The sequence below is a fragment of the Python bivittatus genome, unplaced genomic scaffold, assembly GCF_059951505.1.
Source record: "Python bivittatus isolate LINGU-HERP-01145 unplaced genomic scaffold, Pbiv_v1 ctg000120_np1212, whole genome shotgun sequence".
Taxonomy (NCBI): Eukaryota; Metazoa; Chordata; class Lepidosauria; order Squamata; family Pythonidae; genus Python; species Python bivittatus.
In genome coordinates, this window is record NW_028277037.1 from 7,940,499 (window position 1) to 7,967,849 (window position 27,351).

Sequence of the window (27,351 nt, forward strand, 5' to 3'; positions counted from 1 at the left end):
AATCTATTTATTAAAAAATAAACGACTCAATGACAGCACGCAGGAACGTTTTTGCCCAAGAATTTATTGTCAGTGTAGCAGCTCAACACAGGCATATTTGGTCATATTTTTAATGCTGAACAAATAATCACCAGTGATTTCAGTTTGGTAAGGAATTTGTACATGTATTTGCACATCATTTTGCTAAAATTATTTGTTTAGGACTTCACAGTTGCTATAAGTAAAGAAGCGCAAGCAAAATAAGCTAAATAAAGATTGCAGAGAAACTGATGTTTTGTTACATTTGCCCATCATATTCTCAAACAATAGAAGGCTTTAGATTATGATAATGAGCAATTCACAGTGACGGCACAATGCAAATAGATATTTTGGCCAGCAGCACAATAAATAATAGGCATTTTTAGTATTAGAACTTTTTAAAAGGCACATTTCAATAGATAATTTCAAAACGTGGCTTCAATGTTTGCAAATAAACATGTATAAGCATTCAGTAAAATCTGTGTTTTCTTTAAAATGTGCTTTACCAGCAACTGTGTTGGAAGACTCATTTCAAATCCTATAATTCACAGCTCTGAAGGCACCAGGCACACCCTCTGGGTGAATAATTTGCTCAAGGGAGACAGTGTGTGAATAGTCCTTGGCCCATTAAGGCTGCAGGGTTCAAAACATTGATTCCAGCACGACTATTATATTGGTTGTAAAACTTTAAAAATGTTGTGGTGGTAGTACTAGTGTTTTAAAACCAGCCAAGCTGTAGGAACTTGTGTTCAAATGATCATGGCTAAATCAACAATCCTAAATGCCCTTGAGCCTGTCTTTTAATGCAGGCTTCGTGTCTGAATAAACAAGCATAGAATTGGACTGGAGTGCTTTACAAAACGATGGCTCCTGATTGAAGGCTCTGATCATCACCACAGCTAGCCAAAAATTCAGATTTCAGTGAGACTTAGCATGCCAGGAAATGTTTTCAGTTCATGTGTAAGACTAGCACCCAGTTATGAATACAAAAGTATCATTTTGGGTAGCCTTATATTTTTGTGCCAGTATGTTCACAAATATCCTTCTTTCAGCCCTTGACCTGGTAGGAGAGAATTAAAGGATTCTTCAGTTCCTATCACCACCACAACTACCTGCATAAGACATCAGGAGGTCCCATAAGCACTGATCTGCATACAGTCAGTTAATCTGCATATTAGTGGCTGGACCAGGCTATTTTCAAGGAACATTTTGCTCAATTGCTCCAAAGGGTCTGAGAAGGAAATGCATGCAGAAACGATTGTATATACACAATGCATACTTTTATCTTCTTTTCCAAGGAAACTCCTGCAGTACTGGCCCAGAAAGTCACTTTTAAACTCGAATCCTGGGACACTTAAGTGGTGGAGAGGCCTCCATCAAGCACTCAACACATCACATGCTGTTAGGTTTTCTGGATGGGAATTAATTCTCAGCAGATATCTTATGCTGGTACTGCTACAGACCAAATTAACAATTGTACAAAGTGGAACATTTATTTCACGGAGGAGTGCCCCTGTTTACTTAAAGGTATTTGTAGCTCAGTTAATGCTCTCCACTGTTATTTCATTCATGAAAAATCACATTATAAAGTTGGTATGCAAGGTTTTAACAGATTGTTAGAATTAAACACACCTGAAATCTTCAAAATCTTGTTTAATTTTTTTTTACAAAAAATATTCACTCTTATTTTTTTCTTCCTCAGATGTGGTTAATAAGAAGTTGGTTTTTCTGTTTCTATTCAAATCCATCATCATTAATATTCAAATCTCGTGATTCTCCATGGTTCAAAACAAAGAAATCTTCCGTTTGCAATCCATATCTCTCAAGAGCTTCCTTCAGTTTTGCGGGTGGATCTAAGTAGTACTATGAAGAAAACAGGAAATGCCAGTTTAGACATAGATTAAGCTCTGCGCTGAGTTCACCAACTGAGTATGTTCTCCTTACAAATTTAGGGGAAAAGACTGGCTCTCCTGAAATCAAGTAAGATTTTCCCTGTAAAACAAAATCTGCTACCACCTTTTAATGTAGTTCCCTCTGATGCAACTGATTCCTTATGCTTCTGTCGTAATTGGTATTGCAAACTACAAACCGGACTTAGCAGCAGCTAGCCATCCTTGGCTGATCTTAAAAAAGCTAAGCAGGGTAAGACCTGATTAGTCCTTGGGTGGGAAACTACCAAGAAATCTCAGCATTGTGGGTTAGATTGGGACATCAAAAAAATATCCCCGGAAGAAGGGACAAGGAACTAATTCCATGCCGTTGCTAAGAAAAATATGTGAACCTGTCCATGAAGTTACCAGTCAAGGTTGATGTGCAGACTTTAGCTTTACTTTCAGTCTTTTCCTGTTCTTGAAGGACCAATTAAAAATAGCTGAATCCAGATAATACATTTTATTTATTCCACTTAAAACTTTCCATTAAAACAAGGTATATAAGTTACTCATTATTCTATCCTAACAACCTTGTGAAGAATGCCAGGGTGAAAAAAAGAGCGTTCCAATGAGTGACATATCGTATTTGGAGGTGGCTATGAACCTAATCTTCAACACTACAGGACTCTCTGCAAGTGGTTCTACCTGGTACCCTCGTCCTTTTGGTCTACAATTACCATAATCCTTGTTAGTTGGAAGGCATAGGTTGGGGGAGACAATACATGCAATGGGTTCTCTGGCCTGCACTTGGCCTTTGGAACATTTCTTTGGAATACATTTCTGGGGAATAAAAAGCAAGGAAGAAGATCTTAATGGTGCAAATAAAATCCAGAAGATGAGAGGGGCAGCATGAAAAAGCCAGAACAGAGAGGCAGGCCTGAAGCTAATGGTTGATTCACCAGGCCATTTTATAAATTTAAACATCATACCTATCAGGATCAATTGGAAAGGGAAAGCTCAGTTCCAGTGATTACACTGACACATCATTGTTTTTTTGGTTACAATACGAGGAAGTTTTTTCCACCTTCCCAGTCTGGTCTACAGCATTGGGATTTCTGGTGGTCTCACTCCAGTACTAACCAAGTCCAACCCCGCTTAGTTTTATTCGTGATTAGGTAAGCACTGACACTGATACATGGCGATGTGTTCTTGATACATTACATAATATCAGTGAGAAAATGTCCTTAGTAATCTAGAAAGTTAGAGCTTTACATTGTATTGTTGCTGAATTCATCATGACCTCAGCTGTCTAAAGGCTTAATTTTAGTGCCTACTGATTTATATAAAACGAATGATCAACAAATAGAAATTGTCAGAATTAAAAATGGCTCGCATCCATAAAACACTCAAACTTGCATAACAAACTCGGCGGCTTAATCTTAAAATGATGACGCAGCGCATTTCAAGTCCTGATGGTCCGATGCACCAACAATTGTGTCAGCATCATTTCTTTCATCCATAATGCAAGCCCTGCAGGCAGAAAGTCTGACACACACACCTTTGAATAGATGAGCATACTATTGGAGGTGGGCTTTTTCTCCTGAAGCGTATTTAAAATGTAAAACTATACAGACTCTATTTTATACGCAGTGATTCACGAATAATGTAATGATGGCCACGGGTACTTGTGGCAAGGGTACACCCATGGCCGAGGTGTCTGCAGAATCCTGCAGTTTTGTGCTGTAAACTCCACCCGTTTTGTACATGTGTGTGATGCACACACAAAAGAGGCAGTCTGCATCACATCAACTCTGTTTCATCAGGCTAGACTGAACACAGCCAATGTGGGGGGTGGGGTGGGGTCAAGTTATTTGCAAGACAACTGTTGTTCATGACAGTTTGTCTCCAAACTGAAATCCATTTCTGAAACTGTCTTAAGTGCTCACCTGTGAAAACAATTCAGCTGACATGCAGAAGTTATTTTGGGGAAGCGAACCCAGCATGGTGGAATTTTGTTCCAACCAGAGTTTAATAGGATCGAACTTTAAAAGGTTTAAGCAGGCCCTGAAAAAGTACTAGTTTACTGCTTTTAGGATTTTATGTCTGAGTCGCTGTTATGGCGGTTTTGTAATATGCGATCAGTGGTTATTGAACTAAGTAGCATTTCAACGTTATTCTGGCTACTACTATTTCATTTTACCATAACCGTAATTTCAATTATATTTTTATAATGTTACAATTTTTAAAGTATTTCCATTGACGTAAGCCACCTTGTAGGAAAGATGTTCTGAAAGCAATTCAGAAAGGGGAAAGGTTTGAACATCCACAATGGGATGAACTAATGAGGTTTTGTTTGGGAGTAATTTTCAAGGGTCTATTATTAGGTGCTGGAATTCCATCCACGTGGATTTAAAATAAGGTCAAAGGACTGAACAGTCTCATAAGTATAGTTTAGCTAACAAAAGCAGCGGTCCTTTCTAGTAGGATAGGCAACCAACAGGCCTGATGCCTGATTTGGTCCCCCTCCATAAATCCTTGGATGCAAATCCTAGCATTTCTACAAACGTTGCTGCTTGTCTTCCTAGCACTGGGAAAATTATGAAATACATGTGGAATTATCCTAGTAAAGTTGCTCTTGAGTCCCGGGTGACTCTTGGTGACTTTGTAGGTCTTGGTAACGACCTCAACATGATTTCCTATTGGCCCTCTTCTGGGATGAACCATTTCCCCCTCTAGCCTACAGCTTTGGGATCCCGGTCACTTCCCATTAAAATACTATCCAGATCTGCTTAGCTTCCAAGTTCAGCCAAAGTCAGCAGTTGCTGCAATTATAGAAACTGCTTTTAATGAATGTAATTTCAAATATACTTACATTTTAATCAAGTCAAATTGGGTTTTTTGTCTTGGCTTGCACACTGTTTGGAGAGCAGTTCCCAATTGGCTACTCAAAGGCCAATATGGCACTCAGCCCCCAAAGGTTTTGCATGGCTCTGTTACCCAAGGCAGGGGTAGAAGGGTAATTTTACTGCATATATGCATGATGGCAGTGAAGGTGTTCCTCAACCAAGGGCACCCCCAATTATTTTGCCTGTGATTCCAACCCAAAGGCACTCATTCAGGCTTCACACAATGCATTTTGGTCATTTTTCTTGAATAACTTCAGGACACTTACAAGTAATTCCACTTCTGTGAGGAAAAACAACAAAACTGAGTTCATGTAAGATTACTTAGAAAAATATAAACTAGTGTTTGAAAGAGGGGATTAGGCATAGAAAGACTTTCTTTATGTACAGAAATGGTCTGCTGTGTAATTCTTCAGGCATTACTCTGATGTAGGCAGAGACCCGAAACAAAGACTAATGTTTATATACTCCTTGGCTGCCATCTTGATTTTTTTTATTCCTCTCCCATGGACACTCCTGGGTGTGCAGCATTTCCTTTGGGACCTACAAGATTGTGGAACCCTAAACGTGGCTCTGGGAGAAGTACTTTTAATGATATCATGGTATCCCTTCCTCAAACTCCAGAATTGTCACGCAACATAAACAATGTGACCGGCAAAAAACCATTAAGATGAATCAGGGTCAAGTGTTTAAACTTTTAACTGGTTAAAGATGGAGGTTTCAACAGGCCGATGTCACTTTCCCTGGCGTGCTGAAGTCAGCCCAAACATTTAGAGCTCGTGTGTATATGTGCACTTTTCTTCTAATATGCATTTTTGTACACTTAATTTCTGCCTGGGTGACAAATATCTTCAATGCACTGGGGGTTTGTGTGCATTTTACCCTAGCTAAAGTTGTTTTTGCTTTTTATTTCTTTGTCTTTTAAATCCTAATGCAGGTATTAATAATTTTCTTTTAAAAAGACTTCCCTAAAGATGACAGAGCTACGTATGGACAAGTGTTTTCATTTAGCATTATTATCATTACTACCAAAATAAACACAGGGATAACATTGGAATTGGGTGGCCAATAAATAAATAAAAGTACCAGCCCGTTAAAATGTCAAATCATTTTAAAATGTTTGGGTTTTTGTTTTGTTTTTTAGAATTGTCAAAATGTAATAATTCGGATGCTAAAAGAAATATATTGGAGTCCAAATGTTATATCTAAAATCCTTTGCTAGTGTGGCCATAGCACTTCTACAATTCAAGACTTCAAGACAAGAACTGCAATATTCTGTTGATTAATATATACCTCCCTCCAGTTTGTAGACAGTGATTATTAACAGTCTGTGGGACTTTCACAACTAGTTTAGGACTAATTTACTACATTCATGCCCAATTTTATCTGTTTTATTCTGTGTCTGACTGCAGGCCAAATGGCAGTAATAATAATCTGATTTGATTTGAAAACCCTATTTCCAATCTCTACCAAAAATAAATGATTCTATCGCTTCTGTCCATCAGCTATGATTAAACAATCTAATCACACTCTGTGTACTATTCATCCTCAGAACAGATGGACCAGTGAATAATTGTGAATTTTCTAGATCATGGATGGAAAATATCTGGCATTCCAGATATTGTGCAATTCCCAGTTGAGCTAACCAGCATGGTAATGATGTGAGATGATGCAATCCAGTAACATCTGGAAGGCCACTCTGTCCACTGCACCATCTTCTTCCTTAAGAAACACAAATTACGGAGTATCTAGAAGCCCAAGGGATGGAATTCTCTTTGGCTGGTTAATTTTCATAATTTTTGGAGTTTAAGTGAAATGTGATGCTTATTTTCTTGAGATGAAACCTATGCTCTGCTATTAGAACCTGAGGAACATACGGTCCTACATGCTTCCATTTGAAACTAAACATCTGCAGGTTGCATCAATTATGAGTTATATGTACCTCATTTGCTAAAGTAAAGGTTCCCCAGTGAATTCCAATGGACTTCTTTGCTTGTACATCAATGTGAATCCTTACTGCTTCTTCAGGATCCACATGCTGGCATTTCATGAACCACCTACCAAAGGAAAAAAAGGTTTTCTTGAAGGTTACATTGAAAATTTTGTATCCTAATTGTATTTTTACGAAATTAGTGATTTAATTACAGCTTTTTTCTGGCAAACCTAAATCTCCCTGTTGTCACTTTCATTTTGTATTTCTATAGAAGATTTTGCTCCCTATTCCCATGCTGCTACAAATATTTACCTATTCATCTGTTAAGCACCCTCTCCAGCTAAATGCTTCCATAAATGCCATGCCTTTTGCAAAATACCACATAGATTATGTCTAGTTCCACTGTACTGTCTGCTGTCCAGCCCTCCCTTGTTAATTAGAAGCTAGCCTTACCTTCTGCCTCTCTTTCTAGTTCAGCCTTCCTCAACTGCTCACCCTAAAAACTGTTGTGCCTAGAATTTGACAGTCTCAACCTTGTCTAAGGGGCACCAAGCTGCGGAAGGCTACTTTAGATTGTGAGTTTTCATTGCAAGGGCCGTGATGCTCCTTATATTTTATGTAACCGGCATATCTACAGCACTATCAAAAAACAGTAGTGGGTTTATACTTTGACCTACATGCTCTAGCTATCATACCTTGGTTCATATGCTCCAATGGGAATAGCTGCAAGATCGAAAGGTCCAAATCGCTTTCCTATTTCCTCAAAGGCAATACAATAACCAGTATCTCCAGCAAAAAAAAAACGGTTCCAGGGTCCCAGAACAGACCAGCTTCCCCACAGAACTTTGTTGTCATCTGTTGCAGTCCTTTGGGACCAGTGTTGAGTAGGAGTAAAAACAAACGTAACTGCATCATGACCAGGAACACAGTTTTCTCCCCACCAGTCCAGTTCAATTACATTCTCACAACCATATTTCTGCATCCACTCTAAAAGACCCAGGGGCACAAACCACCTCAATTCACTGCCAAAACGTGCATTTAAACTTATTACAGTGTGATAGTCCAAATGATCGTAATGGGCATGGCTGATCAACACTGCATCTATTTTGGGCAGTTCATCAATTTTACATGGAGGACCTCGGAAACGTTTAGGACCTAAAAACTGTACTGGGGAAGCCCGTTGGCTGAAGATGGGATCAGTAATAAATATAAGTTCATCCATTTCCACCATCAGTGATGCATGTCCAAGCCAAGTTATTCTCATACCAGTTCCAGTTCTTCCAACTAGTTCAGGGTTTTGGACAAAATAAGGTGTTAACACTGGAAGCACTCTGTCAAGGTCCTAGCAACAGAAAAACAGCAAAGACAAAATCAAAAAATCACATCCAAGCAACAAATATTACTTGTCTTTTCAGGCCTTTGGCCAGTAAGGTTATTCAACCAATCTGTACCTTCAGGCGGTAATTTTAAAGTTCATCAGATAAACACAATGAAATGTGGACCAACGTTGCTCGTGTACATCAGGTTTGTCCATGGCATCTCAGACTTCAAGTACTGGACAATTTCAGACGGTAGCTAGATAATGGTAGATACCTACAATCTGCATCCCTGCAATCTTGTAAAGATATGTCAATGGAGCTAGTGCATTTCAAGAGAATGGGCTTCCCAGGACAAATCATCCAGGGCAAACAGGAAAGACGCAACACACACAATAGCTGCAGGATACAATTCCAGCCAGTCATTATGACTATGACTAGCTGCAGTACAAAACACTACTGTATGCTTCATACAGCGTATCAAGAAACTTCGGTACGAAACAAACAATTCTGTGTTTCTCTATTCAGAAGGAAATACTGCTCTGCTGAAAACAAGTGCACTCTAAAGAGCATTTTCCAAGTGGCGAAATCCATTTTAAAATAAATTTTGCATACTGGGATAGTCAATACAGCTAAAGCAAGAACTACAGTGGTCTATAAGGTACAACTGTCCAAAAACAGGAATCTCATTTCTGAACTGTTGTAATAAAGCCACTAAATAAACAGGGATAAGAATTAACCAGCAATTTACTGGCATCATCTTGTCGTTCTATATTCGCCCTCAGCTTCAAGTATATAGCTAATCTTTCATCACATTTGTGATTTTGGTTGTTACTGAACTAAACTGATTCAGTTGATTTTATTTATTTTTTGCTTTATGGCATTAAATCAAATGCCCTTACTGAAAACTGCAACTACAAAAAAAATCTATATAGCATTGATTTACTTCTCTTGATCCCCAAATACGTTTCATCTGAAGGATCACAGTAAAACCTACTTGTGGATCAAGAAAGAGAGTGAATCAGTAGAGAGTTTTGTATGTTTCACTTAATTTAAGAGCAGCCACTTCCTTCTTGCATGAACGCTGAGGCAAATTTGCTGATGCTATACAGAGGTAAGGGGCAATAATTCACATATGCAAAAGGTGGACAGGAGCTGTACAATAAATAGGATGCATCTAAAATCTGATGATAAAGTCTAAAGGCAAAGAAGGCATATGTTGAAAAGCTGAAATAAGTAAGCCAATAGAAGCGAATATGTGTAGCTCAGGGTTGAACTGTGGAGTCCTTGGGGTTCTCTGAGCTTGGTTCTTTTCTTGCAAACGTTTCATTACCCGGCTAGGTAACATCTTCAGTGCTAAAATATTTAGCTCAGAGAACCCCAAGGACTCCACAACTAAGTAAGCATCAGAGAGGAAACTCTTAAGAAAATATAATGAAATGTTGATTTAAGCCCTTATTTGAATAAGTTAAAAAATAATGTGATTTGCTGCCCCTCTAAGATTACAGGGTTAGGGTTAATACTCATCACAACAACTACATATCCAGCTGGCTTCTCCAACTACTATTTCAGTTGATTTACAAACACACATGATCTTCCTTCACTGACTTAATCTAAATCTTTCTAACTGCTTTCCCCGTTCATACCTCCCATCACTAAGAATGTCAGCTTATTCCCATAAATTTGCCCTTTTTTTAATTGCAGCCATGGAAAGTTACTTAAAAGTCCCGAACAGAGCTGAAAACATATGTAAAGTATCTTTCAGACAAGTGTTGTTTTAATAGAAAGCTCTGAAAGATTACATTTGTAATCTGTTAAACTTAGATTGCTGGTTGCCACAGCAGATTAATGTGCCCATTTTCCAACTGAAGTTAAGGAATTCAAAGAGCCATGGAACAAAATTATAAAAAAACAAGTTATGAACCTTAAGGCATTTTCTGGGGCAAATCTGTTTTTTAATATGATTAACTACCCAATTATCTTCCCTTTGGAAAAATGCTGATCACAACTTCCTTTGCCTGCATAGTAAAAAATATTTTACACCCAGCCTAGCATACAGTATATGTGAACACATTCATCACTATTCCTATGGCCATTTTATTTTTGGCACAGAGCTCTATTTTATTCAATATTCAGTGAGTATTCCCTCTGGATACAGAAGAGCAAATATGCAGGATGTCCTTTAGCAAGCAACAACACAACATGAATTAAAATCAAACGTTCTCTATACAGCTGCATTTTAATGTAAGACCTTTCAGCAGAAACCCAGAAGCAAACAATAAAGCCGTTAATCTTTTAATGGCTTTAGTCTGCATTGGTATTAGCTCAGCTTGAGAAATATGTCAGTCTACCTACAACCAACCAGCTTGAGTGCCAGAGTTGCGACAGATGTTTCAAAGCTGGAAGCATTAGCAAATTGGCCACAGAAACAACTGTTTGCAGGAAATGTACATATTGCTACATTTATGTGCACAAACAAAACCCAATGGGAAAAGATCTGTTTCACTTTAGGGGACAAGGGAAGGGAAAAGACAGATTGCAGAGGAAAAAATAAACCTGAATATTAGCAAACTAGCATCCAGTTTGGAACTTACACCACAGGATTTATTTCCACCAAATCAAACAAGGATCCTGCTGATCTCAGCATCTTTAGAAAATACCCCTGCAGCAGCATTTCGGAAACACTCCAAAAACTTGTATATCAAAACTTGTATTCTGATTTAAAGTGGTTTGGTTATGTTGGCTTCCTAGCACAGAGTCACGCCCATCCGAAGAATATCCACTTAAGATTGTATGAAAAGGATGCTGAGGAAGAAACCTGGAAAAGTGCCCGCATGCAGACCTTGGCCATGCCACAGATCTTTCCTGTTTTCCATCTGCCCTCAGTAGCAGCAGAACATCATTCTCGTTAATGGGTGAAGTTTAAGAAGCCAGAATAAAGAAATAACTCAGCAGGCAGGGCAAATGCATCTCTGTTTCTGGAATTATTCGTCCTTGGGACGGGAAAGTTTGCTCCTTTACCTCTAAAAAAAGGGTTAGCATTAGGGCTCCCTGATTGCAGCCTTTCTTAGTTTTCTCCAAAGCATAAACCATGGACTTTGATGGCAGAAGTGAATCCAGCCCATACTGACAGAGGATACGCTATGCCCACCAGTTCTTCCATGGGAAGAACCTGGCTGCAGACTAGCCCATTCTCTGCAAAGGGAACAGAAAGAAAAATGGTTTTATAAAAGTACTTGGCTTACACAGAACAATTTGTGGAAGACAAGGTTCTTGACGTGACTGTTGTTATAACTGCAGTATCTTACAGGGCCTCTTATGAACGCATGGAGCGTCTACAGGCCACGATGAGCAATGATCAAGGAAAGCTGACGGTGATGTGGAGATTCTCTTCATGGATCGCATCAATCCCCTTTGAGTGCTCAGCAGTGGCAGCACTTGGCTGACTCTGTATAGAGCTTGAAAGCCAAGCATGTCTGGGTCTAGTTAGGACCTGCATTAGGGGACCGCACAGAATACCAGCATGGTAAGCTCAATTGGAAACATCTAGAAAGTAGACAATGGCAAACCGCTCCCATATCATTGCCAAAACAAATGCACAGAAGTGCCAACAAGGAGTGGAAGTCAACTCAAAGAAGATCTTTTTTTTTTTTAAATCAGAGTAATAATATTATTCTATATTATTCAATAAGAGAGATAGAGCTTTTCTTCACTAGTGACTTTTGAGTCCCTTTGAAGTAGCCTGGCAAATCCAATTTTATCCCCCCCTGCTCACATGAAGCTGAACTGGTTTTGCCCCCAGCCTTATTCTGCTCTTTTCCACACCACAAAAGATGCTGGGCTATGAGAGTCAGGACGATGTCCTTATGACAGTGACACTTTGCACCACCATCGCAGGGGCTGGATTCCTTACAATTCCTTTAATTCACAATAAGAAAATGTTCCCAGAAACTATCTTGTCTTTGACAGGCCTGGCATCAACTTTAACAACTCCGAGGAAGTACAGCTATAAACGTATGAACCTCTCCTTTGATATTCCCCCCCCCCCTTCGTAGGCATGACCGCTGGCATGTTCATGGAATGGGGGGATTCATTCAATTATTACTAGGCAATTCTTCAGAACCTTCTCACTTCAAATAGGCCTGGGCTAAATGGATGAGTAAATATGCTTGCAGCATAAGCAGTGGAGGGTTTTATTTAGAGAAATCAGGAAGATTCTTGTAGCACCTTAAAAACTAGCAAGTTTATGCAACAATACATTTGTTGGTCTTCAAGATGCCACAAAGCTCTTTCTTGTCCTGCTGCAAAAGACTAAGACTGCTATCCCTTTGTAATTTTTTTGAAACAACACATAGAGACTAATCTGGATCCCCAACAATTGCCCTTATAACTCTGTTCCCAGGACCAATTATAAAAGACATGTGATAAAAGATACCAATATCTTAATATTAAATATGTGCACACTACATCAATTACTAAAGGAACACAATTATCAAATACAACATTTCCTTTTAGAACGCTTAAAAGCAGAGGATCAATCCTTTCTTTCTACTACTTCTATTTTCTTTGCAAAATATGAAGTCACTGAAAATGCATGTTCATTGATTGTGTTCTTCACATGCTAGAAAGCATCTGTGATGTTGAACACAATATATTGGTGAAGCAGCCTCAAGTCAATGGTGCTAATACTTGAAAAGACTACATTTTTCTTAACTATATTAGACTGAAGACTGAAATAGAATATATTATTTATATTATAGTCTCAATCTGAAGAAATTTATGCTTTAGGTTCTGTTGAAATCAAGAGCAAAAGTCACCTCTGACAAACTTTCTGTTGACTGATGCCAGTCTCTTGGATTCTAAAGCCCCAAGATAAGGTGCCAGAATATCAAAGAGGAAAAACATAAACCAAATATGTGTTGGACTGTGCTATAAATTCTTTAGAAAATAGTATACTTGCTGAGTGTATTTACATATTATGCTGGATTAGGGTTATTTGTTGCATTCACACTTAACAATGTCTATGCTTGCTTCATGTATTAAATTATTTTAGGGTGCTATTATATTTGATAATTAAATATTCATAGTCAATTTATTTGCATATTACATTTTCCATAAATGTAAGTACAATAACCAGGAATATATTTACCTGTTTTGAAGATGGGACATTGCTGTGGTCTTTTTCTGTAAGAGCCCACTTTAAAGTACCTAGGAAGGATGGTGATTTCCATGTTGACCAGGGGTTGATAAACCTCCCATCTTTACCTTTCTTTGATTTTGTTACATCTTCCTCCAGCCGATAATCCAATCTGAAGCTTTTTCTAGATGTCTGGGAAGAACTGCTGCCTCGAGAACCTTGACTTGAATTCTGACGTTTTCTTACTTCTTCTTTCAAGTTTTCACTGCAAGGCTGCTTTGCATCCATTTTATTTGGTAACAAACTAGGAAAAAAAGTTAATTCTCTTTCTTAATTGAAACATTAAAGGAAGGGAAAAAACATCCCAAGCATACCCTAAAAAACATCTCCCCAAAATAAATCTGCAAACTCCTCCTTCATTTTTCCATGCAAAGAATGTTTAAGAGCACGTCTTAGCATGCAGACATTATGATTTCCTTAACAAGCAGACAAAAAGCTTGTTCTGGGCCATACAGAGTGTCAGCCTTTCACGCTGCTGCATTCCAGAAAGAGAAGCCTCATCTCTGGCTGAATAACAAGCTATTTGTGAAGTTCACAATCACAATTTTATAAGCAGCTAATAGAAATAGCCCCATAGAGACATATAAGACTCTATTTGGCAATCCTATGCATTTTTATTTGCAATAGTAAGTGGGGACCTATGGAGAGATGGGGAATCATAGATGAAGGGAAAGAAATATGTCAAATAAAATCAATTTCCCCACCATCGGGGTTCCTTAAACAGTGACAGAGTCCTCTCTCTCTCATTTTAGGGAGGAGAAAGTAAGTCATGATAAGGCTTTACTGCAGTGCTATTTAACATGTAAAAGTACTATTATCAAAAGGTGTTATGTCTTGATCTTTCCACAGCAAGTAATACTTATGGTTTGCAAAGGATCTCACATCCATAAACATGTTGCATTTGCTTCTTTTATCTCAGAGCTGAGATTTAATTCCAGAGTTAAAAAATGCTAGCTCAGCAGACTTTGCACATCTCAGGATCAGTAAGTGTTTTCCAGCTGCAGTACTCTGAACTTCTGTCAGAAACCTTTGATTAAAATGAACTCTTCGTCCTCTGTTAACATCACAAGTGCTGCCCCGATTGCTAATCCAGTTACTAAGAAATAAAAGGGCATTTGTAGTCCCCAGAGCAATGCACAGTTGGAGCATTTCATGATTAGAACACAGCATGATATATGAGCATAGACATGTATATATACATATACATACCTATGAGACAGGTACATTTTAAGCACTCAGAGACACATTAGAACGGAGTATTGAACTTGCACAGGCTAGAAAACCAAAGTCTCCACCAAGCTGACAACAGGAGCTCATGACTAATTTTCCAATGTGGGGAAAATAAGAGTTTTGATAGCAACCAGGAGGGCAACCAGTGGTTAATTTATAAATAAGATGCTCAGTGTACAGTGTCTTTCTACATCTCCCAGTTAGAAGCTACCCACCTGGACTGAAGAAGTACCATTGTTTACAATTTGCAAAATTTACTCGTATATTCAAGAGAGTGTCCTCCTCATCCATCCTGCCAGCTCTAATCTAAATCTTTTTTTAATTAACTGAAAGTGCTCAGAGAAATTTGGACTTTTCTTCCTTGGATGGAAATACTAGAAAATTCCACTTACCTAAATAGTATCTGATGAAGTGAGCTGTAGTTCACAACAGCTTTCAGTAAAACTCACTAGTCTGAAAAGTTGCTACCAGACTCCTTCTGGTTTTTCGCTACCACACACTGACATGGGTCTCCTCCTACAACATCTACTAAATAGCTAATCTCACTGAACCGGAAGTTGAGGAATGCTGTTATTACTACTGGTTGACTAAGATCTTTGCTCTACTTGCTAAAGTATTTATTTTCTATTGTTATTCAGTAATTTCTGGATGTGGCATGTGGAACAAGTAATTCCATCCGGCTGAACCAAAGAAAGATCAGGGCATTTCCACTGGTTTGGTAAGAGTACAGTTCACTTATTTTCCTCCTCTTTGCTTTTTCCCTGTGTGTGTGTGTGCTTGTTTTTTTCACATTATGATCTCTCCAGAGAACCTCCTGGATTTTTGGCAGCCTCTCTGAGGTCATGTCACTAGAAAGCAGGACAAAATGCATCCACTATGAGCAATAATGGAAGCCTTAAGAGCCTGAGAAATTTAACAACCCTGGATAATACATCCATAAGTACACTGTAATTTGGCATCATCATTCAGCATGAAAAAAAATATTTTCAATTTCTTTTAATTCTCTGCTATTTTCTCAACATTTTCTAATAGTTTATGGAACCATGAGAGGTAGGAACAGCCACTGTTACAACCCAGACTGGCCTCTCCTATGAAACAGATAGAAATAAATAGCACCATCAGACCCGAGTGCCTTTTCTGATACTCTCCTAGAGGGATGTGTTAACTAGACATTTAAAACCAACAGAAAGATCTGTAATATGGTCTTACATAAAATGCCCTCAGGATCCTGTTTGAACTCCTAACATCATGACATGTTTGTGAATCTCCATATCTCACAAGACCGATGGACGGCGTAGCGTCAACAATAAGGATTTAGCAAAAGGCCTGCTAAGTTCCAGAGAAGAAATAACCACGCACCTTGAGATCAAAATGTCCTGTGTTTATGGCTGGCAAGTTTGTTTGTTTGTTTGTTTGTTTATTTGTCAAATTTATATCACCGCCCAACTCCCCCACAAGGAGAGATCTATGAGAAGAAGGATGCTGGCTGGAATTTATGGCTCTCACATTTTGAGAGCATCAGTTGGCAAAATCTGGCTTGGAAATTAGTGTGAACAAACTGTACATAACTGAGAATAGGAGAACAAAACAGGCTAAGAAAATATATTTTTCTAAAGAACATGGTTTAATGGGCTGTATAAACAAAGGGTATCTCAAGTTAGTCATCAGAGAGAAACAGGTAGGAAATATGAAGAAGTGAAAGAACCAAGAATAGCCAGAGACCACTTCCTAATTAATTTGAATTGCTTTGTTTCAAGTACTGCCAATAATTTGGCTGCAGTTCTTTGCTGAAAATTAAGGTTTCATTCTTTAATTTTTAAAATAATTTTTAAAAACCTAGTGGTTTGAAGTGTTAGAGCAAAGTTCCTGAGCAACCTCGGGACAAAGTTCAAGACCATTCCTCCATTCAGGACATGGGTTGGTAAGTTTCCAAAATGCCTTTATTAAGAGTCTGCAGAGTCTTAATAAAGTACACAAGAACACATTAAGAAATGTTTCCTGGGCAAGATCCCAGACACACACCAACAAGCAAGCTTTTATAGTCGCCCAAAGAGTTTCAGGTGGTACAAATGCATTGGTTAATACATGAATTACTCCATATCTGGTCATCTTTTCATTAATCTGGAAGTTCAATGCTTATAGTTTATCTTATACACATGGAACAAAGCATCCATTATGCCATGGCAACACACAGTGGGTAACAATGGAAATTTACATTTATCTACAGCTTTCCCCATGATAAAAATTTTCTCAGACAGACTTCTTCCTGGAAGAGGGGGACTTATGTTAACAAGCCCCTTATGCTACTGTATGCTTAAGTTCTTCTGTTCCTTTGTGGTTGCCCTAGTTTCATATATCAAAAGCAGACAGCTTAACCACATCCTTATACATGCTAATCACCAGGTCAGGCATAGTATCACCAGGGCAGCTATCTCGCATACATCCCTAACTGAAGCAGGGGCATCCATGAGAGTGGACCAAAATAGACAAGATGGTGGTTATGACCACACAATCAAAGCCCTGCCCGTTTATATGTGTTGCTTGTGCGATACGTATAAAAAAAAGGCAGAGCTTAAATCATGCAATTACCCTCTTGATTTTTTTTTTAATTGTCTCTGTGGATTTCCTTCTTTCGAAGGTGAGCATCACTGTCAAGAACTCGCCCTGTATAAAAAATGCTATGATAATGACCTAGTTTATACACAGCATTAAGCCCCAATAAGGTCAATATTAGATTTTGCTTATAGCCACTATAATACATAAACCACACTTTATGGCTCAGTAAACTATATTAATCTATTTTCTGGATTTTTTCCCCCATTTTGTCTCTCATAGTTGAGGTATACCTATGATGAAAATTACAGGCCTCTCTCATCTTTTTAAGTGGGAGAACTTGCACAATTGGTGGCTGACTAAATACTTTTTTGCCCCACTATATAAATAGAAGTAAACATATCATACCATTTAAGGACAAAAATTAATCCATTTTGGCCCATGAGCAATCACTGCATAGAAAGAGAAAAAAGAACTAAAAGCAACTGAAGATAATTCAGAGATCTATACAATTTGATAATGTCTATATCAAAATTTAACAACCCAAAGTCAATGCAATGCGTATGTTCTGTAACTATGAACAGTGTTTGCAGCCATCAATCCTAATCTCTCCACATGAAAGAGAAAGCGCTTTGCTTTTAAATTGGCAAAATCATAATCTGGCAGATTACAGTATAGAGAGCTCTCTTCCTTAATATCTTGAACACATTTTAAAGTATCGAGCTCCTCTTGGGCTCACTCCACAGGCACTGATTTACAACTCTTCTAAAAGTAACTACTATAACCTGATCTTTTGTGTGATGACATCTAACCCAAACTGCTATTTCCTCTTACGCCTGATGTGTGGGGGCTAATGGCAAACATGATTAGTCAGCTCATGTTTTAAAACAATCCAAGTGCAGTATTATTGGAAATGGTATAATTTATCCACACGCTGCAACTCCCTTTCCAGCGAGATCTTTGGGAATATGAACCACGTATTATCAATGAACAACTATCAGTGCATGAAAATATGTTCCATGTCATTCCAGTTTAAAAACAGAATACAAGCTGTTACTAGAAAAAAATTAAGCATCCCGTTTGAGGTTAAATTCCACTGAAATCTATGGGATATTCCATCCTATCACCTCAATTTAATTTAGGTTAAGAGTACTGCTTTCAAATTATTTTTAAATAATTAATAAACCAGCACACAATCTACACATTCTTACCATCAGAATCAGAATGAAACCTAGAATTTGCACAGATCAATTAATGAGGGTGTTATTTTTCAAACCTTAGAATTTCATGAACTGCAATCATGCATAAGGTTATGTCTACTAATCTCTCAAAAGAGCTACAAAACATAGGACTGCAGCTTTAGGATTAGTGCAATATTGGTGTGTGTGTGTGTGTGTTTATGTTCCAGTTAATATCCAAAGTGGAAGCTTGCAGAAGACTGAAGTAGCATGTCGCTATTTTTCTAATCACACACCCAGCCCTGGGAGTTGCAAACATTTGTTCATGAAAAAAAAAAAAAACACATTTCTATCTAGGAACGTACAGCACATAATCAGCTCTACGAGTGTCTCTGCTATTTCATGGCCAAAAAAGGAGGGGAAAACAGTTATGTGTCACATACTGCAGTAAGGCACAAGGGCACTTGTTCGCACCTCAGCATTTCTTGCGAACCTAGCCAAGGGTGGCTGATCTGATAAAAAATCATTAAGAAAATTGTGTTTTAAAAGATGATGTGCACCAACTAAAACACCTTTGCCACCTTAACATGATGGGCTTTGCAGGCTGCATCAATCTAGTTGTTTCTATTTGGGTTTAGAGCAGTGTTGTCCAAAGTTGGCCACTTTAAGATGAGTGGACTTCAACTCCCAGAATTCCCCAGCCAGCCATGCTGGCTGGGGAATTCTGGGAGTTGAAGTCCACTCATCTTAAAGTGGCCAACTTTGGACAACACTGGGTTTAGAGAGTCAGAAACATTTGGAAGAAATAAGAACAGTCAAGAAAGAATATGAAAAGACAGTAGACTTTTGAAAGCATACTGACCGGAAAAACCAGGTACATGCAATTTACCAGAATGAGGAGCACCAGAATTTTCACTAGGCCCGTCTACTCATATTACGCTTACTCACAGCCGCTCAATGCTTACACAGGTCTTGAAAGAATGGGTCTCCACAGTCCTTCAAAATCCAAAGTCCTTTTTAGAAGCACAGATTCAATAATACAAAATACAATGAAATAGTCTTGTAAGCTATCGTTCCATGAAAAAAAATATCAAACCTGAAAGAAAACACCTTAACTCAACATGTTTTTTTTTTTTAAATGATAGGGAGGGAAGGACAGACATTTCTGTACCTGAGACATTGCCAGTAATCTCATGATGTCATTGAAAATGCAGGGCATGTTTTTGCCTAAGGGACAAGGTAGATATGTTCTTCCTTGTGGAAGCATACAACACTATTTTGTCCTTTATTTATTAAAAAAGAAAAAAGAAAAATCTCTCTGCCCAAAATCAGCATTTCCGCTCATTCACTTTCTGCAATGGAATCTGGGACTCTGGTTCCCCCCCCCCCCCAAAAAAGATCTGATCCAGAATCTTCCATTCTCCCTTCCAATTTCTTTTTCTGCAGAAACTTTGGAGAAATTGGAGCCCAAAAATAAAAGGAGCATTATTAGAACACGCCTTAGTTGGTAGAAGCCAGATCTGCATTCTACCTTGCCATGCTTTCGCAGCGGGTCAAACGTGAAAGAGTTCTGCCGGTAAGTTTAACTGAAAAGCAGCATTTGGCACAAATTCTGTTCCTTGTTTTTAAAGCATAAATTAGACATCTTGAGATTCAAGCTAACAGGGTTATTTCAGAGGCTGGGCAATGGTAGCTTGATGACAGGAACTTTTTCTCGCCCCGTTCTGAAGTTTGTGGCATTTTTTAAACTCTTAGGCCAGTGTTGTCCAAAGTTGGCCACTTTAAGATGAGTGGACTTCAACTCCCAGAATTCCCCAGCCAGCATGGCTGGCTGGGGAATTCTGGGAGTTGAAGTCCACTCATCTTAAAGTGGCCAACTTTGGACAACACTGCTCTAAACCCAAATAGAAACAACTAGATTGATGCAGCCTGCAAAGCCCATCATGTTAAGGTGGCAAAGCTATGCTGGCTGGGGAATTCTGGGAGTTGAAGTCCACTCATATTAAAGTGGCCAACTTTGGACAACACTGCTCTAAACCCAAATAGAAACAACTAGATTGATGCAGCCTGCAAAGCCCATCATGTTAAGGTGGCAAAGCTATGCTGGCTGGGGAATTCTGGGAGTTGAAGTCCACTCATCTTAAAGTGGCCAAGTTTGGACAATACTGTCTTAGGCGTTTAAGCCTCGGGGGTTCTCATTCCCCCCCCCAGGCCACTTTTTCCACTTTTTCATCATCTAGCATCCAAACGGGTAGTTTTTCAAAGCCCACTGCCCAACCTTGCCAACTCCCCCACCCTTCTCTTTTCTTTTCCCTTTTTCTTCCTTGGCAAAGGGGTTTAAAGAACTTTCAAAAGAAATAACCGTTGGATTACCACTTCTGTGTACTGGATTTCCCAAGGGCAACTCTTTTCTTGTATAAGATCTTACAAATACAATGATCTGGATTACCTTCCCAGGCTGAAGCACAGGAGGAGAGAGTGAGAAAGAGGACAGCAGCAAAAGCGTCATGGCGAGATGGATTACTCTTTCAAAAAGAAACCGCAACATGAACGACGGAATTCTAAGTATTGGAGAAACAGATTCTGTTGAGCTAATACAGCAGTCAGATTAGAACCCGACTGGATTTTGGATTATCAGTAATATTTGCCAAAGGGAGGAAGCCATGAATGTTAACTGTTTCTGTGAATTCCAGGGAGTCACTGAGAACCACAACAGCGTGGAAGGAGACTGTTTGGGAGTGACCTTAAACTTGCAAAGATAAAGCACTGGTTGCAAAACAGGGTTGGGCCTCCTATTCTCCCATTGCAAGAGATAGAAAAGATGCACAAGGTGGCACCAAAGAATAATTTTAAATAGTTATTTTCCAAATTGAAAGTTGTACATACTGTTACTGCACATAGTAATCTTTGTCATTCATTATCTTTACACAGCAAAACTGACTTAGGCTGCTAATGGAAATATTTTCATATTTTGAAAGCAACAAATTATAAATAGTGGCACAAAGAAGAAAAACTTGCATTGTAAAGTGAATGAGATTTGACTGATGGATCACTGGGATATTCCTTGAAACACCATGCAATCCATGGAGGGACCCATTATTCTTGAAATAAATTGATACTTCAGTGGACCACCATATCTTTTTAGAAATCTATACTCCCTCAGTCAAAAAGAAACACAAATCCAGGATAAAGAATCACAAGAGAACAAGCTGTCCAACAGCCTATGTTCAAATACCAACTGATTTCAGAAAATGACATACAGTGGGGCAAAAAAGTATTTAGTCAGCCACCAATTGTGCAAGTTCTCCCACTTAAAAAGATGAGAGAGGCCTGTAATTTTCATCATAGGTATACCTCAACTATGAGACAAAATGGGGAAAGAAATCCAGAAAATCACATTGTCTGATTTTTAAAGAATTTATTTGCAAATCATGGTGGAAAATAAGTATTTGGTCACCTACAAACAAGCAAGATGTCTGGCTCTCACAGACCTGTAACTATTTCTTTCAGAGGCTCCTCTGTCCTCCACTCGTTACCTGTAGTAATGGCACCTGTTTGACCTTGTTATCAGTATAAAAGACACCTGTCCACAACCTCAAACAGTCACACTCCAAACTCCACTATGGGCAAGAGCTGTTGAAGGACACCAGAAACAAAATTGTAGACCTGCACCAGGCTGGGAAGACTGAATCTGCAATAGGCAAGCAGCTTGGTGTGAAGAAATCAACTGTGGGAGCAATAATTAGAAAATGGAAGACATACAAGACCACTGATAATCTCCCTTGATCTGGGGCTCCATGCAAGATCTCACCCTGTGGGGTCAAAATGATCACAAGAACGGTGAGCAAAAATCCCAGAACCACATGGGGGGACCTAGTGAATGACCTGCAGAGAGCTGGGACCAAAGGAACAAAGGCTACCATCAGTAACATGCTATGCCGCCAGGGACTCAAATCCTGCAGTGCCAGATGTGTCCCCCTGCTTAAGCCAGTTTGCTAGAGAGCATTTGAATGATCCAGAAGAGGATTGGGAGAATGTCATATGGTCAGATGAAACCAAAGTAGAATGTTTTGGTCTAAACGCAACTCGTCATGTTTGGAGGAGAGAGAATGCTGAGTTGCATCCAAAGAACACCATACCTACTGTGAAGCATGGGGGTGGAAACATCATGCTTTGGGGCTGTTTTTCTGCAAAGGGACCAGGACGACTGATCCGTGTAAAGGAAAGAATGAATGGGGCCATGTATCGTGAGCTTTTGAGTGAACACCTCCTTCCATCAGCAAGGGCATTGAAGATGAAACGTGGCTGGGTCTTTCAGCATGACAATGATCCCAAACACACCGCCCGGGCAACGAAGGAGTGGCTTCGTAAGAAGCATTTCAAGGTCCTGGAGTGGCTTAGCCAGTCTCCAGATCTCAACCCCATGGAAAACCTTTGGAGGGAGTTGAAAGTCCGTGTTGCCCAGCGACAGCCCCAAAACATCACTGCTCTAGAGGAGATCTGCATGGAGGAATGGGCCAAAATACCAGCAACAGTGTGTGAAAACCTTGTGAAGACTTACAGAAAACGTTTGACTTCTGTCATTGGCAACAAAGGATATACAACAAAGTATTGAGATGAACTTTTGATATTGACCAAATACTTATTTTCCACCATGATTTGCAAATAAATTCTTTAAAAATCAGACAGTGTGATTTTCTGGATTTTCCCCCCCATTTTGTCTCTCATAGTTGAGGTATACCTATGATGAAGATTACAGGCCTCTCTCATCTTTTTAAGTGGGAGAACTTGCACAATTGGTGGCTGACTAAATACTTTTTTGCCCCACTGTAATCTAAATGAAAACCAAAGTACAATAAAACTTTGTTTAAGTGGATAATTAGGGGAGGAATATCTCTATTCAGGAATGTCTATTAAAAAAGAATAGGACATCATTGTCGCAATAAGTAATTGATGTTAGCACATTGTTACACCAATGACTTCATTTACATGATGACTCCGTTACACAAATAATGTAAAATCACCATAGAAATACAGTCTGTTGTGTTTCTTTATATAGTTCTTTATACAGACTTTTACTAAACTGAAAAATCTAAATCACGGACATCTGATAATTCTGCAGATGGCTCACATGGGATTTATTATTTTTCATGCGGCAATATGTTTAAGCAGTTGCCAAGTAGCACACAGACATATCTTGCAAAGCTATAAACTCTTTTTAGTGCTTCAATTAACCTCTGGAATTTGATCCTGCTCTTTGGAATAAGATAAAGTTTTAGTCATAGGAAACACTGAAATCCACTGTAACAGCAACACCACAATGTCACAATGGAAACCCCATCAAATACACACACACACAGACACACACAGTATGCCCACTGTTGGAAACAGGAGACCACAAAGGAGGACAGGAAGTACCATAATATGAGATGGGCGGCTGCAAAAGAACACAGTGTGAAGGAGACACATTTGAATATCCAATTAGAAATGCATGGAAAGATGTATTATGTTTGCAAAATGGGAACATATTTTACTGGGTTAAAGAAACAGTGCCCTCTGAAAACCTTCTTTCTGGATTAATCCGAAGCAAACACAGCAAACAGTACTGCTGTAGAGTTAAAGAATAATTGATTCTGCACCGGTTCTTGAAATCCTGCATGTCGTCTCCTCATAAGCAAAGAATGCCTAAATAAAAACCTACGTTTACCCTTTGGATTTCTTTTTACACAAGTGTTTCTTAGTAGATTGAAAAGGACAAACTGACAAGTTCCACATGTATCATACTGGACAAGTTAAGAACCAGGACCAATGTTCAGCCTCACAAAATACTTTTCTGTTGAGGTGGTCCAATTTTCACTTTTTCTTCTAATCACTAGTTTATTTTAGGAAAAACTGCAGAAAATGCATGGCTGTTCACCCCAGTGCAGGACTTTAGCTTTATATGCAAATGTAAAAGAAGACACCAGCACTGCACAGAATACAAATTTGGCAGGAGAGGATTATGTAACACGTTTGGAAGGCTAGCACAGCACATTTCCATGTCAATGGCAGAGAATGCTAGAACTATAGCAACTGAATTGATCTGCCTGCCTTTCATTCCTCAATTCAATCCTATTCACCAGCTAAAAATGAGACAGCTCTCCCCTGGGAAAGAGGGTAAAAGAAGGAAGGGCTGGACACCAGACATGCTAATAACTCAATTAAACACCATTTTTGTTTCAGTTCATCTGACGTTCCAAACGGCTGTCATTCCAACACGACGACTTAGCAATCTGGACTGTAAATTTTTTAAAAAGCTATTGCAAATCATAAGGTTATCCTCCAAACAGCTGAGGTCCAAAGAAGTGAACTTAACCCAAATTTAATTTGTAGCATAATTGTAGCTTCGTTTAAGCCACAAATTAAGAAATCCCTCTGTGACAAAGCAGCTGATCTCAACAACTCACTTCCAATTCTGCAACCCTAAAAATCTGCAGTGAGAGACGTTCCTGCTCCTACCTTATCTTCCCAGAAATCCAATCCCATTATTTGCACTAAATACAGAAACCATCAACCTCCAATAAAGAATTAACCATTATCAATATCCTCCCCCCAACAGAAGGACTGCCCTATTTCCTAATAAAGCATAAGAGCCATCGGTTTGCAAACTTTAACTGTCAAACTTTCAGGAGAGCAAAACCCACTGATCTGCCACATTACCCCAGTGGCACACAAATTGAAACAGTGGATCCAGCTGGGCAGTCCAACCTAGGAAAAATACTTCTTTGCCTCTCCCTCTAAGTTCAGCAGCTGCTCCAACCACAGCAACCATAACAGGCTGCTGGAAATGCACATGCGGTCAAGTCCCTACCAGAAAGCTCCTTTCTTACAGGCTGCATCTCGTTTGTCAGATGTATTGAAAGGAATAGGGTTAGCTTACAGAATCTTGGAAACTGGCTATCTGCAGTTGAACCCCCACTTATCGATGGGTCGTTAGGAGGCCTCTTTGGTCCCTCTGATCTTCTTCCTAACTGTCCCTGGTTGCAGGGAAAAGGCTGCTACCCTTTCGGCTGATGCAGAAGTCGCGCATCCTTGTTCCAGCCCTGCAGTGTTCTGCAAATCCTATCCTGTTCCCAGGGTCACAGGGTTCTATTCCAGGGGGTCAAAAGGGGAGAGACCCATATAAGCTGCAGCAAGCCCCATCCGCAACCCCGTTAAGACACCAACGTGGATGAAATGGGGCTCGTCTGCAGCAGCCAGCACGTATGCATGTGCATCGGCTGCTGCAATGCCCACCTCCAGGCCCGTTATGTTCCGGAGGCCAGGAGGGCCAGCCTCTCCTCCACGCGCAAGGGCGGGCGCTTCCTCCGGCGGCCGGTTCCGCGTCCCACGGGGCCCCCCGCGGGAGGACCGAAGCCACCGGCCGGCGCCAGAGCGTCCAATGGGCTCGCTGCCCCCTTTCCCCACGCCCACGTGACCCAGGCGCCCCGGGCCGCCCTCCAAAGCGGGAGGGGGCGGGATGGCACCGGGCGCGCGAGGGAACCTCTTGGGCGCGGAGCGGGTTCCAAAAGCGGCGTCCGGGGCCGTTACGCGAGCCCCAGAGCCGCCGCTCCCGCCCCGCGGCCAGCGTCCCCCTCGCCCGAGGCGGCTCCTCAGGCCCGGGCGCCCAGCGAGTCCCGGCCGGAGGGCGCAGGGTCTGGCCAGCTCGCCAGGACGCGCCCCGGGGGAGGCCAGCGGGAGTCGGCGGCTTGCGGGGAGGGGCGGCCGGGCCGCGGCGCCTGGGGCTGCTCCTTCATTCGAAGGCAAACGAGAGGGAAGCGGCTGCGGGGACGCGCGGCCGGCCGGCTCCCCTGCGCAGGAGTCCGGGTCCGCGCGGAAGGGCGGCTCGGGCTCCCGGCTCCCCTCCCGGAGAGCTCCGGCCGCCCCTCGGCCCTCACCTCTGCCGCGGGGCTGCCGCGTCGTCCTCCTCCTCCATAGCTGGGCTCTGGCGCTTCTGCCGCGCCGCGGTTCCCTCGCCCGCCGCAGCCGCCGCGGGCAGCGCGAGGCAGGGGCGCCACAGCCTGGCACAGCGGCTCCGCGGGGGGCCAGTGGCGCCTCGCCCGGCCCGGCCCGGCCCGGCCCTCCTTCGCGCCCGCGGCCCTCGCTACCGCCCTCTCTCGGGGCGAGCGGAGGAGGGGCGCCGCCGGCTTTGCCCAGCTTCCGGGCGCCTGGGCGAGGGACCCCCGCGACCCTGGCATAACCCCTGCGGAGCAAATGCCCTTCTCCGGCTGCTGCGAGGGCATTTCCCGGGGCGGGAGGACGGGATAGCCGGCAGTGGGTGCACGTGCAGCAAAGCCTGGCACCTGGGCGAGCGATCCCTGGAACCCTGGCACAACCCCTGCGGAGCACATGCCGCTCTCCGGCTGCGGCGAGGGCATTTTCCGGGGCGGAGAAGGGTGCGGGGGCGGCGTCGGAAAAGGGGGTTTGGGCGGGGGGCACCGGCAGCGATCAGCGCTCCGGCCGTTTCCCCCTCGCGTTGCACACACCTTGCCGGGCAGCGCGGGCGGCGGCGGCGGCGGCGTTGCAGGTCGTGGCCGGAACTGGCGTTTTATCTTGAAACTACCCCAAGTTTACCCGCGTTGTCTGCGGCAACGGATTAACACGGCGGCTCCTCTTACTGTTATGACCTCATTTTGGATCTCAGCCAGAAAGATCGCAGCAGCAGCAGCAGCAGCGGAGGGAAAATGCGAGGCTTCCCCAGCGACGGTCGCTACGGTTTTGATAATCAAGACTAACATCTTAGCAGGTCTTTGGGGACGCCTGAGGATTTTGGTGCCTGGCCTTAGGGCTGTCGCGGTTATGCCGTTGACTGTACAGTACTTGCTTATCAGATTTATATTCCACCGGGTGTATAGGAGCTCAAGGTTGCATACCCAGTGCTCCCTCCCCTTATTTTTCCCCATAACAACAACCTTGTGAGGTGGGCTGGACAAAGAAAGCGACTGGCCCAAAATTTTATATTGTTAATCGCAAGCTGATCAGAGTCTTTGGAAGTGGACCAGCAGATACACGGAAGGAAGGAAGGAAGGAAGGAGTTTGATGATGATGAAGTTGGTGGGAGTATACAATAACCTCCTGAACTTGCACGAGATGAAATCGTATTCAGCTTGAAGGTGAAGAACTGCCAGATTTTA

The 27,351-nt window shown here is 41.2% G+C and overlaps 1 protein-coding gene across 5 annotated transcripts; it reads right to left on the bottom strand.

The window, feature by feature from the left end:
• Positions 1-44: 44 nt before the first annotated feature.
• NAPEPLD (N-acyl phosphatidylethanolamine phospholipase D) lies at positions 45-26,869 on the bottom strand. Of its 5 annotated transcripts, none has more exons than XM_025165880.2 (5): positions 26,704-26,869; positions 13,191-13,482; positions 7,421-8,067; positions 6,735-6,849; positions 45-1,881 (listed from the first exon to the last, which is right to left on the bottom strand). In XM_025165880.2, exons 2-5 carry the CDS (start codon positions 13,464-13,466, stop codon positions 1,753-1,755), a joined length of 1,167 nt encoding a protein of 388 aa, XP_025021648.1. In that variant the 5' UTR covers positions 13,467-13,482; positions 26,704-26,869; the 3' UTR covers positions 45-1,752. The 5 variants fall into 5 exon arrangements, with proteins under 5 accessions (XP_025021648.1, XP_087991073.1, XP_087991074.1 ...); XM_088134947.1 differs by lacking the exon at positions 26,704-26,869 and adding an exon at positions 26,116-26,292; XM_088134948.1 differs by lacking the exon at positions 26,704-26,869 and adding an exon at positions 25,475-25,860.
• Positions 26,870-27,351: the final 482 nt, after the last annotated feature.